This window comes from Scyliorhinus torazame, chromosome 3 (assembly GCF_047496885.1).
Source record: "Scyliorhinus torazame isolate Kashiwa2021f chromosome 3, sScyTor2.1, whole genome shotgun sequence".
In the NCBI taxonomy this organism is placed as follows: Eukaryota; Metazoa; Chordata; class Chondrichthyes; order Carcharhiniformes; family Scyliorhinidae; genus Scyliorhinus; species Scyliorhinus torazame.
This window is the reverse complement of record NC_092709.1, coordinates 125,257,316-125,271,335: the sequence shown is the minus strand read 5'-3', so window position 1 is coordinate 125,271,335 and position 14,020 is coordinate 125,257,316. Positions and strand designations below refer to the sequence as shown.

The 14,020-nt window shown below is 44.8% G+C and overlaps 1 protein-coding gene across 7 annotated transcripts in view; it reads right to left on the bottom strand.

Moving 5' to 3' along the window:
• Window positions 1-5,660: 5,660 nt before the first annotated feature.
• The window catches only part of ndst3 (N-deacetylase/N-sulfotransferase (heparan glucosaminyl) 3), a 1,764,928-nt gene continuing 1,756,568 nt past the window's right edge, over window positions 5,661-14,020 (bottom strand). For all 7 annotated transcript variants that reach the window (XM_072496177.1, XM_072496171.1, XM_072496172.1 and 4 more), the window contains 2 exons: window positions 11,838-11,940; window positions 5,661-9,743 (listed from right to left, as the gene is read on the bottom strand). In XM_072496177.1, the coding sequence (XP_072352278.1) occupies window positions 9,621-9,743; window positions 11,838-11,940 (226 nt within the window). In that variant the 3' untranslated portion in view covers window positions 5,661-9,620. The remainder of the gene's footprint in view (window positions 9,744-11,837; window positions 11,941-14,020) is intronic.

The window sequence follows — 14,020 nt, the reverse complement described above, 5'->3', positions numbered from 1 at the left end:
TACATATCTCTACACCAAAGCCTGTCTATGAAAAGTGTAATAATGGCCGGGATTTTCTGACTCCGCCGTGGCGTGCCAGCCATGGTCCAATGAATTTCGGAGGGACTGGACGATCCCAGCGGCAGGCACCCACCCAATGTTTATTTTTTCTGAAGCTTTTATTCAAGTTTACAGGATTTTCTCTGAGGATGTGAAGGGTATTCATAAAAAAGTGATGCCTCAGTTGTACAGAGCCTTGATCAGACCCCATATGGACTACGGCTTTTCAGTTGGGGTACTGAACCTTGGGAAAGTCACATAAGTAGAATTTTTTTTAGCATGCCAGGCCGCATGTGCTGTCTGACCTGCTAAGTATTTCCAGTATTTTATATATATCTGATGCATAGATCTAGTTTGTATTCCTTTGATATTGAGGGTTGATCTCACCAAAATGTTTGTGAACAGTAGATAGAGTATTTCCTCTGGTGGAGAAATCCAGAACAAGAAGGCAGAATTTTAAAATTAAACGCAGGCAATTTAGGAAAGGAAGCAGGAACCACCTACGGAATTCTCCGTCGGCAGCGCCCGCGGATTTACCAGTGGGTTGGGAGTGGCCACAATGAGAAACCCTATTGACTGGCTGCCAGGACTGAGGATCCTACTGCCGGCGGGGGTGCATCTGTGCCAGGGTCTAACAAGGTGGAGAATCCCGCCCCATATTTCCATGCAAAAGGCAGTGGAAATCTGGATTATATTTCACAAAAGGCATTGGACAGCGGGTAAACTGATTTTTTAAAGACATTGCCGGATTTTGCTCAATAAAAGTATCATGGGCTATGGAGCAAGGGTGGGTAAATGGAGTTGCGATGGGGATTAGTCCTGATCGGACTGAATGGTGGACAGACTCAAAGCGCTGAATGATTTATTTACTACTGTTTCTCGGTATTCCAGCGCATACTACCTTTTTGATCTGCAGGAAAAGGTGCAAATGGCTCCTCACCAACATATATCCCACACATTTAAATTAATTTATTGCCATGTAATGATGAAATCTCCCATCACACCCTCGACTGTATCATTCTTGGTTGGCAGGCAAGGCTCTCATTTAAGCTTTTTTTCAAACAATATTCAATGAAATGATTGCTGTATGTTTTGTTTGGTTGAACACAAATTTCAATAGATATTTACTTACATGTAAAAGGTGGTGTTGAATAATTGTGATATGAAGGAATAAAGCAAAATGATAACGGAACAACAGTTTCTAATCATAGTAAAGTTACAGCACAGAAGGAGGCCATTAGGCCCACTTTATCCATGCCAGCTTGAGGACACCCACGTGCCCTCTCTACTCCCAACCTCCTGCATCCAGTCCATAGCCCTGTATCTTGCAGCACTTCAGGTGCAGATCCAGGTACCTTTTAAAATAGTTTAGGGTCTCAGCCTCCACCACTAACTCAGGCAGCAAATTCCAGACTCCCACCACCTACCCTCTGTGTATAAACGTTTTTTCCTCATGTTCCCTCTACACCTGCTGCCACTTATCTTGAATCTATGTCCCCTGATTCTTGGGCTCAAGCATGGCATATTCGGAACCTGAATGGGCTACTTCTTCCCTTCCAGAATTGAAAGAAGTTGCTCAGATCCTCACTAAAGAAACAATACAACAGATGACACAGAGTTAGGGTGATGTGGGCAGCCAGAGTTAGGGTGACGTGGGCAGCCATCTTCTGAAGAAGATTGCAGAAAGATAGTTACCGCAACAAAGAGCTACTTTTATACTATAACATTAGTAGTAATTCATTTTGAGGACAAAGCTGTTGCTTCGGTTTTCAGACAAGTACTTAGCACATTTGGATGCCATGTATACATGATATTAATACACATGTAAACTGGTTTAAAATAAATGGATTAATATCCATTTATGCAGGGGAAACATCTAGCTTATTAAAGCCTTCAGTTGGACTGCAACCTCGCTTTAGTGGTCATTGATCGTGCATCAATTTAATAAGCTAGATGTTTCCCCTGCAGCTCAGGTACAGAATGAAGACTGCTGGGGCGGCATGGGCTCTTATACCCCGCCTAGCAGGGTGGAGCTACCATACAGCTTGACCAATAGGAAGCATACAATATCTACCAATGGTGTTCCAGCATTACCAGGTACCGTAATACCTCGACACAGACTACCACAGGTAGGTTTGATAATTCATCTTTATAATTGTTGTCTATCTTCTCACGAGGATAAAAATGCCTGACAAAATATATTTTAAAATTTACACACACCACGCACACACACATATGCTGGAAAGTGTACCAAACAAAATCCAAAGGCCACTGAGAATAATAATGCACATGACTTGCACTATATCCACTTTTAAAATTGCTATTACTCCACAATTTATTTATTGATCATGATCGATAACCCTGTAAGTGGGGTCAATATGAATCTTTCTGCGACCCCTCACTCCATGTAGGGAGCTGGGCCCCAAGTAGTATGAGTCAGCGGTAGGGTGCAACAATTCTATAACCTGCACTTTCTATGAGCATGGGCCCTCACTGGCAATGTGGAACATTAAAATTAACTAGGCAGCATGGTGGTTAGCACAGTTACCTCACAGCTCCAGGGTCCCATGTCCGATTCCCAGCTTGGGTCTGTGCGGATTCTACACGTTCTCCCCATGTCTTTGTGGGTTTTCTCCGGGTGCTCCAGTTTCCTCCCACAGTCCAAAGATGTGTAGGTTAGGTGGATTGGCCATGCTAAATTGCTCTTAGTGTCCACAAAAGGGGTCACTGGGTTGTGGGGTGTGGGTTTGGGTAGGCTGCTCTTTCCAAAGGCTGGTGCAGATTTGATGGGCCGAATGGCCTCCTTCTGCACTGTAAATTCGATGATCCTATGCTAATGTGCTTCAGGTAAGAAAGATAGATATATTTTACAATAAAAGTGCTATACAAATGCTGCCGGTTGTTGCTGACAGTAAATCTGTGGAATCTTCGCTCAGTAATCATTCAATAAGACTTTGGAAGAATTTTACAGCCCTGTCGTGGAAGTGGCAGGACTGGAAAATACGGCAAACCGTTCAAAAGCCCATCGACCTGGCCATATCTGGAAGACCCCACCGGTATGAAGGGCCATACAGTTCAGTCCTTTATGTATTTAGCATGATTATACCTATGTTACATTTTCACCGTTTTAAAATGTGCTTTCTAAACAGTGACAGACTCCCTCGGGATCATGCATACTAGTTTGAGTGAGCAAAACTGCCAATCGCCATTTTCCAAATTTTGAGAAATATTTTCCAGATTTTATTTGATTCAATGTGAATGAGACAATAAATTAAGATCAAACAATTAAGATTAATGCTGGAAGGCTCAGTTTATAGGCAGCAAAATAAAGATGACATAATGTGGTGAATGTATTCACCTAATGCATGCATGATACTGTAACCTATGACCTGGAAGTGGTAATACGAGCTGCTTCCAGGTACTGTACTGTAACCCCGGTGAGCTCCGCCCTCACCGGGGCCATATATAGACCAGCCGCCTGTGGGCGGCATTCATCTGTACAACCGACTCTGGCTCAGCAAGTTCATGACTAATAAAGCCTAATGTTCACTCGCTCTCTCTGCCTCTCGGTGAATTGAAAGTATATCACATAACATGAATCCTGAGACAGTAATGCCAGTCTGTAGGCATCCCATTATGTGATGTTAGGGTTTCATTTTATGGGAGCTGTTTCTACGGGCGGAATCTTGCTGAGGCGTTGGGGATATATCTCATGTGCTAGGTGGACAGCTGACCCACACCCCAATCAGGCAATGCTGAGCTTAGTGAAGGGCCTTTACTTGAATCAAGACCCCAGGGCCTGAAGTCTCATCTAGTGAGATCTGGTAGCCAATTGGAGGGCGGTAGCTAGTCAATCAGGAGGCTGTAATTGCTTCCGGAAGGACAAGCACCAGAGTCCCGGGATTGCAGAACCAGGCCACTGGTACGTAATGTAGAGGTCTCGAGGAGAGGGTGTGTGTGTGTGGGGAGGGGGTTGACAGAAATAATGGGAGGTGGCTCTCAGTAGCATTGAGTGCCTTTGATCAAGAGAATATCCCAGAGATGAGAAGCTGGCAGCAGTTTCATTTGTTGTGTAGGCTGTATGGTAATAGGCCTGAAGCTGGGTTGGTACAGTGGTGGCAGGGTGAGGCCTGCATGTGCTCATTAATTGGCCACTTTAGGGCCTCAATTGGCCATGGGCAGGAAGGTTCACCATGGACATTCCAGCTCGGAACTTACTTGTGGCAGAGGTAGGAAGGCAGCAGGATCTGGCACACCACCATCTTGCCTAAGTAAATGCCCCTCCTGCCTCTAATCCTGCCATCAGAGAGAGCACAGGATTCTGGCTTTGTTCTAATATTTGGGGGAATCTCAACTATTGCTGCACACACTGAAAAGTTGGATGTAGCGTGCTTATGCTATTCTGATATGTACACTGGCAAGTCAAACTTCCCACTGCAAATGCATAACTGATAATTAACCCAAAATAGGATAATGGCCCCCAAACATCCGGGTTCCCAAGCGTCGCATTTACAGGGCACTCCTAGGATGTGCTGGGAATCCCTCTCGGAAGTTTCCAAGTCCAGGTTTACCTGCCTCTGGACATTGTGCTGGACTCTGAATCATCCGACAGAAGCGATTTAAATTCCTAACGTTGGATGGTTCTGCCAGTTTTCTCCTATAGCTACTCTGAAAGAGTCAAATGGAAAAAGACTTCTAACTCCAGAGTAACTATTTAAACACCCAGACCCAGCCTCGCACTGGACCCCCTCACACAACCCCCAGGGGACCCACCGCCCAACATACACCCTTCCCCACCAGCACCCCCCCCCCACCAGACCGATCCCCCCCAACCTGATCCAACACCCCCACTCTACCCGACACCCCATCCTGGTGCAACCCAGTCCAACCTCCCTCTCCCGAACTGACCCCACTTCGCAGACCAACACCAACGCCCCCCCCCCCGGATCCAATCCCCTCTCCCCCAGCCTGAGTCCAACCAGCCCATTCCCTAGACTTTTAAACTTGCCTGCTCCCTGTGAACTGTCACTTTAAATCTCCCCAACTGCCGCAAGTGGAAGTGATCTCTCGGCGTCCCAGTTACTCCATGACAAACAAAATGCCGCCAGGGTCCAACTTTGCTGCTCCTGTCTCACCCAGCCTCTGAGGACAAGACAGGGGCTTAGAAATACCACCGCAGGTAAGTCCTTTGAGAGTGGCAATTCTCTGGAGATTGCCACTCTATAGAAGTTATGGGCCAGTGGTTTTTCCACTAACAAGTGGTGGAAGGTACCATCTTGATTAGTACTCTGTTGGAGGAATAATCTAAGGGCTGTTCAAAGGTTACACTTTTAAAAAATTCTTGGAATGTGAGCAAGGTCAGCATTTATTGCCAATATCCAATGGCCCTTGAGGAGGTGGTGGTGAGTCACCTGCTAGAACGGCTGCAGTCCATGTGGTGCCGGTACACCCAGGTGCTTTTTGTTTGTCAGTGTTTGATGAGGACAGTTCAAAGTCAACTGCATTGTGGACCTGGGGGTCACATCTATACCAAACCAGGTAAGGATGACAGATTGCCTTCCCTGAAGAACATGAGTGAAGAAAAGATGTGTTTTTACAACAATCAAATAACTCCAACACCATTATTAATGAGATTAGATTTATTAATTTAATTCTACCAGCTGCCATGGTGGTGAGACTTGAACTCCTATTTCTCCAGATCATTCATGCAGTCCTCTGGATTACTAGCCAAGTAACATTATAGGATCATTTAATCCCTACAGTGCAGAAGGAGGCTATTCAGCCCATCGAGTCTGCACCAGTTCTTGTTCTGTTCGAGGACCCTACCTAGGCACTATCCTCCGCTCCTATCCTCGCAACCCCACCTAACTGCTGGGCAATATTAGTAAGGCCAATTCACCTAACCTGCACATCTTTGGTCTTTGGGAGGAAACTGGAGCTCCCAGAGGAACGCACGCAGACATGGGGAGAAAGTGCAAACTTCACAGTCACCTGAGGTTGGAATCAAACCCTGGTCACTGGTGCTGTGAGGCAGCAGTGCTAACCACTGTGCCACCATGCCTGATTGTCCAGCTAGCCTACTTTTTAAAGATTGCTTTCAATGTAAATCCATTTGTTTATATTGGAAAACAGTCACTTTTTCCTTTTGGTACAGGAGATATTGGGAAGTGTAATAAAAACGATCTGGAATATTTGCTGCCCTGACTGACTGCCTTTTAAAGATTCTTTATGAAATCTTACACTTAACTTATCCATGTGAAATTTCTGTGCCCAGTCTTTCAACGGCCACAAATGTTACATCACAAAATTCTACCCCCAGGCTAAAAAACTATCTTAAATAGCAACGGAACAAAATTCTGGGTGAACAAAATCACATTTGGCGCAGTAACTGAAGTAAAACGTGTTGAGACAGTGTAAACAAAATATAATAGCGTCTCTAAATTCAATGAGATAAATATTATTGATCAAACCATTTTCAACTCATCGATGTTTTAAACATTGTTTGTAGCTCTAACTCTGTCACTGTCCAAACATATGTGTGTGAATTGAAAAGGATATAATTTCATTTGCTTCCTGTGCTATTCAAAGATAATTTAAGAGACTAAGCCAAATTAATTTAGTTATCTTTCTGAGGGCAGCAAACTGTATTAATATTTAAGACTTGACATCTCTTATACATCAGGCATGTACATATCTGAAGCAAAATAAAACCATACATTAAAACAATGACAGCCAGTGTCTATAGTTCACAATATACAGCTATTTGGAGTGCTGTAGATTATTCCTGTGCCAATGACCACTGCTTTATTGACAGACCAGGAACAGAGTAACTACAAAAAGGTCATGCAACGGCACAGGTGTTGTTTTGCAGTTACTCTAGGCCTACAGGTTCTGTGGTAGATAAGAGGTCATTTCATCGTTGAGTCTTGAAGTTCTAATAACTTCTGGATGTGTTTCCTCTGCTGGGTTCACATACCTGGGAATTTATGGGAGATATGCTATTGTGTGACTGCTGCTGAATTACTTGCTGCTTGCAGCAAGAAGCTGGTACAGGTATATGGATTACCTGGAGTGCAATAGGGATCTGGAGGTGCTCACATCTGTTTAGGGCTCTGCACTTCGAAACACTGATCACAGATCTATGCAAGGCTCTATGCTATTGCTTTCAAGTGCTTTGAGGCAAAATGGGGAAAGGTTGGAGATCAAGAATGAAAGGCAACATCGCAGCATTTATCTGCAATTGCAGTTTTGGAACCTCCTTTGAACAAAGATTCTTCAAGGGGCATTTAAGAAAAATAGGGGCATTTAAAAAAAAAATTCTCCTTTTTTGCTTAAGAACCTGGCTGCAGCAGAACTGAAAGGCAGTAGTTACTAGCCCACCTCAACTAGGGCAGCATGGTAGCATAGTGGTTAGCGCTATGGCTTCACAGCGCCAGGGTCCCAGGTTCGATTCCTGCTTGGGTCACTGTTTGTGCGGAGTCTGAACGTTCCTCCCGGTGACTCCATGGGTTTCCTCCGGGTGCTCCGGTTTCCTCCCAAAGTCCAAAGATGTGCAGGTTAGGTGGATTGGCCATGCCAACCTAATTGCCCTTAGGTTAGATGGGGTTACAGTAGGGTGCTCTTTTCAAGAGCTGGTGCAGACTCGATGGGCTGAATGGCCTCCTTCTGCACTGTAAATTCTATGTATCTATGTAACTTACTACTTGCTGTTTAGATCGTTTAATTTTCAGATGGATTTGAATTCTGATGGCCAGAGATTCAATCAGAAATAGGGAGGAGCTTCATGTTTGCATGGACATAAAGGAAAGATTCCAAGTCCACCTTTTGTCTATGGCCAACTGAACAGTTACTGTTCTAGTCCACCAACCATGGGTGGTACAAATTGAAAGATGTCCATTTCCAGCAACTTTGAAAGTAATCCATAGTTGCTGTCAGTTAAAGCTGAATTGTGCTTTTGTATGTTTTTTGTTCTGGCAGTCCCTTGTGGGCTTTCCACTTTAACAGATTTGAAAATTGATGTGCTCACTGTAGGATCCGCACTGAAGTTCATGTTGCTCCACAGTCTTTACGTTCCCAATGAAAAATACATTTTCCATCTAATCTGCTGCTGCAGTGCCTTGGCGAGCAGCTGTACTGTCCAGCATCTTACCTCCAGTTTGGCAGGTTGCTTCTAGTTTGCTCTGACAGCTTGGAGGCTACATGATACAAGGTGGGCACCATGCTGACGATTCAGGACAGCTGCAGAGCACACCTTCCACCCATTTGTCATGTGCAGACAAAGAGAAAACCCAATAGCTTTCACTTCACAATATCAGGTCTTAGTTAAGTAACTCCTCATCAAAGTTACCAATCTCAGCACACAAGAGGCTAAACAGAGATGTCTTTCCATTTTTCACAGTGTCTGAGTGAATCATGAGTGCCCACAAGTCCAAATCTACAATGCTGTAGTATAGCTTGCACAAACCTTTCTCTTTGCTGCAACACACACTGACATCCTGACCTTCTGGAAAGAGACGTCATTGAGTCAAATGTATGGACTACTAGCTATTTGTACAATCCTTCAGTTGTATGCATGTCAGGGAGAGAAGGGGAGAGAGGGATATACTGGTCATCCAACACAATTACACTTGGTTCAGAGAAAGTGCACTCACTGATATTCCTGTCCTGACAGAGAAGGAAACGTTTTTCCAGTAGTTGCTACAGAATTGCAAGATTGTTCTTATTTTGTGCCATTTGTATGCTTTTGGTGCGATTTTATTTTGGATGGTAAGTTATTATTGATGATCATATCACCAAATACTATTCCGAAATGAGACATGAAGAATCATTTAATGATGGTCAGCTAATCAACCTCACTTCCCTCTCAGACATGTTCACCTGTGAGTTAGCAGGTTAGCTTCTGAGGAACTGTTGCATCAGCACTCAACCTAAGTTAGGGTTAGGATACTGGGGATAGGATAAGGGAATAATAAGGGGATAATAGGGAAAGGATACTGATTTCACAGGCAAATTATGTGGTGGGTAGTTAGTCATCAGTTTCAACTGTCATTTCTTAATAGCCAAACCAAAATGATTGGAAACTCCAGTGATTTTAAATACAAGTTTATAATGACAAGATTATGATATTGGATTAATTTAAATGTATGGCAGTAAAAGTAACATAGTGCAAATTTTTTTTCCACTGCAGGTACCAGACAGTTAACCAGCACTGCACTGGTTTAATTTACAAAAAAACTCACATTTTTCTGTCCTTACAGTAAGTCATTTAATCCTCAGAGAGGGGAGGGTTGGTGGGTGGGTGGGGAGGGGAGTGCAAACGGAACACTGACAACGTCACCAGTTAACATATAACTCAACCACAGACTGTTGACCCACATTTCCTTGACTGCTGTCAGCTTCACAATACCATATGCCAGCATATGGAAAGATTAAAGAATACTTTCTGTTTGTAGAGGTATAGTAGAAAGTTGTTTTTTTATTTGGCAGTCACTCCTAACTTAGGAGATGGACTTGGTCAGGGTGCTGTGTGTTGGGACTGATCAGAGAGCAATTGTTATTTGCTTCCAGCTTTCCAACAACAACTATCTCATCACTTTTTGCAGTTCTTCCCTCAGCCAAGATGGCAATGGCAGACCCAGTCTATAGAACAGCTTGGACAGTTCAATATTGTGGTCCTTGTAGTATCGTGAGAGGAATGTTCTGGACTACAAAGGGGGAAAAAGGACAAACAGAAATATATCATTAAATCAAAAGAAGCAGTCCATGTTTCAGCTCATCCAAATATACATAGCTCATACCTAAAAACAAGAGTGCCTGATTTATCCACATTATAAAGCATTAACATTTTTTTTCCAGCAAAAGGCAATTAGGGCACCACATTACATACATTCATTTTCTGCAACTTTGATGCACCATATGAAGATTTTGCTTTTTTTTGTGAGGTGAAAATGTGGGTCTAGGAATTGGTGAGATTGATTTCTGTGCAAGAAGATCAGGCAAAATTGGTCTGTCAATGGCCCAGGAATCCGCCAGTTGGGAAGAAACTGTGGTGGGGACACCAACACCAGGCTGGGCATTAGGGTAGTAGTGGTTGGGGTAGCAGGAGATCAGGAAATGCAGTGTCAATGCGGATTCATGAGAAGTGCTCACTCTGGTTCCATGTTCAGGTGGAAAAGGCTGCTTTTTGTACTTTTTTTGGGTGACAGTCTCCAGAGGTCTTTTTGAGGATCACCAGTTCACCTGTTTTTAAACTGCTCACAGCTCACAAGGCCAGTGGCATTGGCTTCCCTTCCCTCCTCCCTGCACTGGCGGAGATCCAAGATAACACTTGTTGGAAGACAGGCGGCCCCTACTGGCATCTTAATGAAATGCCCAGGCTTTCTGGTAGGGTCAGGGTGAAAGGGAGATCCAAAGAGAAACTGGAGGCCTCCAATGAATGACCTCCTCACTCCATTCTCAGCAATGGAACAACTTCAAGGTTTTTTAGCTTCTCATTCTTCAGGGTGTTAACACTTTAGACTAAAGAAAGTTCCTATGTTCCTGGATGAATTAGACTGGTTTCCTTATTCCTAGATTGTCATGGTGAAAATAATACCATTATTATGATTATATCAGGTACAGCTTTATTTACTCTAATATGAGGCATGCTAGTAGTCGTGGTTATGTTACTGGACTAAGTCTTTCAAAGGCGTGGCTCATGTATCCAATAAATGATAGCAGTTTGGGAATTTGTATTAATAATAATCTTTATTATTGTCACAAGCAGCACTGCAATGAAGTTACTGCGAAAAGTCCCTAGTCGCCACTTTCTGCCGCCTGTTCGAGTACACGGAGGGAGAATTCAGAATGTCCAAATTACCTTTCAGGACATGTTGGAGGAAACCGGAGCTCCCGAAGGAAACCCATGCAGACACGGGGAGAACGTGCAGGCTCCGCACAAGACAGTGACCCAAGCAGGAATCAAACCTGAGACCCTGGCACTGTGAAGCCAAAGTGCTAACCAAAGTGCTACTGTGCTGCCCATATTCAGTGTGATAAAACACAATGGAATTCAGTGTAATAAAACATCTAGAAATATAGCATAAAGTGAGGCTGTTGGATTGTCGTAAAAATCCAACTGCTCACTAATGTCCTTCAGGGAAGGAATCCGGCTATCTTTATTCAGTCTTTCCTATATGTAATTCCAGTCTTGTATTATTACCTTTTAAGGGCAACTAGACATGGCCAATAATTGCTAGCCTCGCAGGAGAATGACGGTAAGAAAAAATAACTAGAACAAACACCAAGCAAAAGCAAAATACTGCAGGTGCTGGAAAACTTAAATGCTGGAAATACTGAGCAGGTCAACGTACAAGGTGGGGGAGGAGGTAAATATTGTGTCACAACCATATCCCAGAAATACCAGCATGGGAACCTGACCTACCCCATTAATGTTGGGAATTACTTTTTATCCTGGCACTACCTGTTTGATTGGGGACTATTCAGTAACATTAGTTTGAGAATTTTATAATCCTACAGCTTTGCTAGTGTCGTTATTTATTCTACTCAAGTCTGAATCCATGTAATAGATTAAGTGTTTTGATCCAAAACATGTGTTTTGGATCATAAAATGGCAGATCTACTGCCTATGATTTTCAGATGTGTACTTGAGGCATGTGAGGTACCTCACAGTGTGAAATGACTTAGAAAATCTTCCCATGCAGTTTCTGGGATTCACAGAGGTCTGTGATGTAAATTAAGAAAGCATTGGGTTACATTTGTATTCAGAGTAGGCTGCTGCTTTTATTAAACAGTAATACCTCCAAATCCATCGCTGGATACCTTCTGCCTTTGCTTTTCCCCAGACACTTTGTCTTCCCTCCTTCAAGCAACTGGCACCAGAAGCCCTTCTGAGGATCAAACCTGAAATTTATAAGACACCCGCTCAGCCATTTGTGCCTAACATTAGCTACATTTATAGAATCCCTCTAGGGATTATTCTTACACTAAAAGCTAATGGAAAAGAAAAAGCAAATAAATCTTCTTAAGCACAACAGGCAATTGCATCAAATCCCCATTTAGAATATGTTATCACTCCTTATTTCATGCTCATATTTCATATTTAGCTTAACAATAATAGGAAGAAAATATCCTACAAAATCAGTTTAGTAAATTGCTTATCCATAAAGTTTATTTAGCTGTTTAAAAGGAAGCGGAGTTCAGTCTAATGGATTTAATCTCCAGACCTTTTTGTAACTACTGCTGCATCAAAATCCAAGACCTAAAGATATGCAGTTCCTATTCAGGATAAGCTAATGTCAGTATTGCAATGACAGCAAAATTATGAATCTTGAAGATCTGAAGTAATGGCAGTAAACATCAACATTGTTGGAGCTGTTGTATGAATTAACCCTCCCAAGGATCTTTCATTCTTATAGCAATATTTGTGATGAACCTCTCCTAATCATTAATTGGAGTTTTTGAACACATTTTTTTCCCCTTCAAATTTGCCCTTTAAACTTTCTAATTTCCTTTCCAAATGTTTACACAATTATTTCAGTACCTGGATTAGAATGTACTTTATAACACTTACGCAACAAAATAATAGTGTAATTATTGCATTCTATCAGAAGTGTTGAAGGTTTTTTAATTGTGCGACACTTAGGTTTGTTGCATGAAGCCTCCAGGACCATATACATACCTGAAAGTTCCTTGGTTCTCCCACTGACACTATCAAATTTCCTGGGGCGAAATTCTCCGAAACGGCGCGATGTCCGCCGACTGGCGCCCAAAACGGCGCAAATCAGACGGGCATCGCGCCGCCCCAAAGGTGCGGAATGCTCCGCATCTTTGGGGGCTGAGCCCCAACCTTGAAGGGCTAGGCCCGCGCCGGATGAATTTCCGCCCCGCCAGCTGGCGGAAAAGGCCTTTGGTGCCCCGCCAACTGCCGCGGAAATGATATCTCCGGGCGGCACATGCGCGGGAGCGTTAGCGGCCGCTGACAGCATTCCCGTGCAGGCGCAGTGGAGAGTGTCTCTTCCGCCTCCGCCATGGTGGAGACCATGGCGGAGGCGGAAGGGAAAGAGTGCCCCCACGGCACAGGCCCGCCCGCGGATCTGTGGGCTCCGATCGCGGGCCAGGCCACCGTGGGGGCACCCCCCGGGGCCAGATCACCCCTCGCCCCCCCCCCCCCCCCAGGACCCCGGAGCCCGCCCACGCCGCCTTGTCCCGCCGGTAAGGTAGGTGGTTTAATTTACGCCGGCGGGCCAGGCATTTTAGCGGCGGGACTTCGGCCTATCCGGGCCAGAGAATCGCGCAGGGGGGGGGGGGCCCGCCAACCGGCGCAGCGCGATTCCCGCCCCCGCCGAATATCCGGTGCCGGAGACTTCGGCAACCAGCGGTGGCGGGATTCACGCCAGCCCCCGGCGATTCTCCGACCCGGCGGGGGGTCGGAGAATTTCGCCCCTGATGTCAATCTTTTTTGAAATGATGGGCGCGATCGAACGGTCATGTTGTGCCTGAAAGACAACCGTGATCTATCCGGCTCCCAACGCCTCGCGATATCGTATTAGACGTTGCGATGTGAATCCCGTTGTGGGCGGGGTCACTTTTTGGCAAATCTGCATATTAGAGCGAGACGATTTATCCCCTTCACCTTGGAGATCTCGGGTGAGTGCCATTCAGCACTGGTCTCCACAAAAAGGGACCTACGGAACGGCACTTGTGGGGGTCTCCCAGGGGATCGGAGGTCCCCAGTTGCACACTCTGTGGGCAGGGTGGTACCCTGGCACAGCTGGTGCCACCTGGGCACCCTGGCAGTGCTACCTGGGTGCCAGCCTGGCACTGCAAGGGTGCCAAGCTGGCTTTATCCACATGGCAGCAATCAGGCTGTGGGTGGCCTGCAAGGGTGTTGGGGGACCCGGTGACCCTCCCATAACCATAACTTGGGGCTGGGTGGAGTCAGTGTGTCATGGGCTCCAGAGATCAGGATGCCATTTAAAAA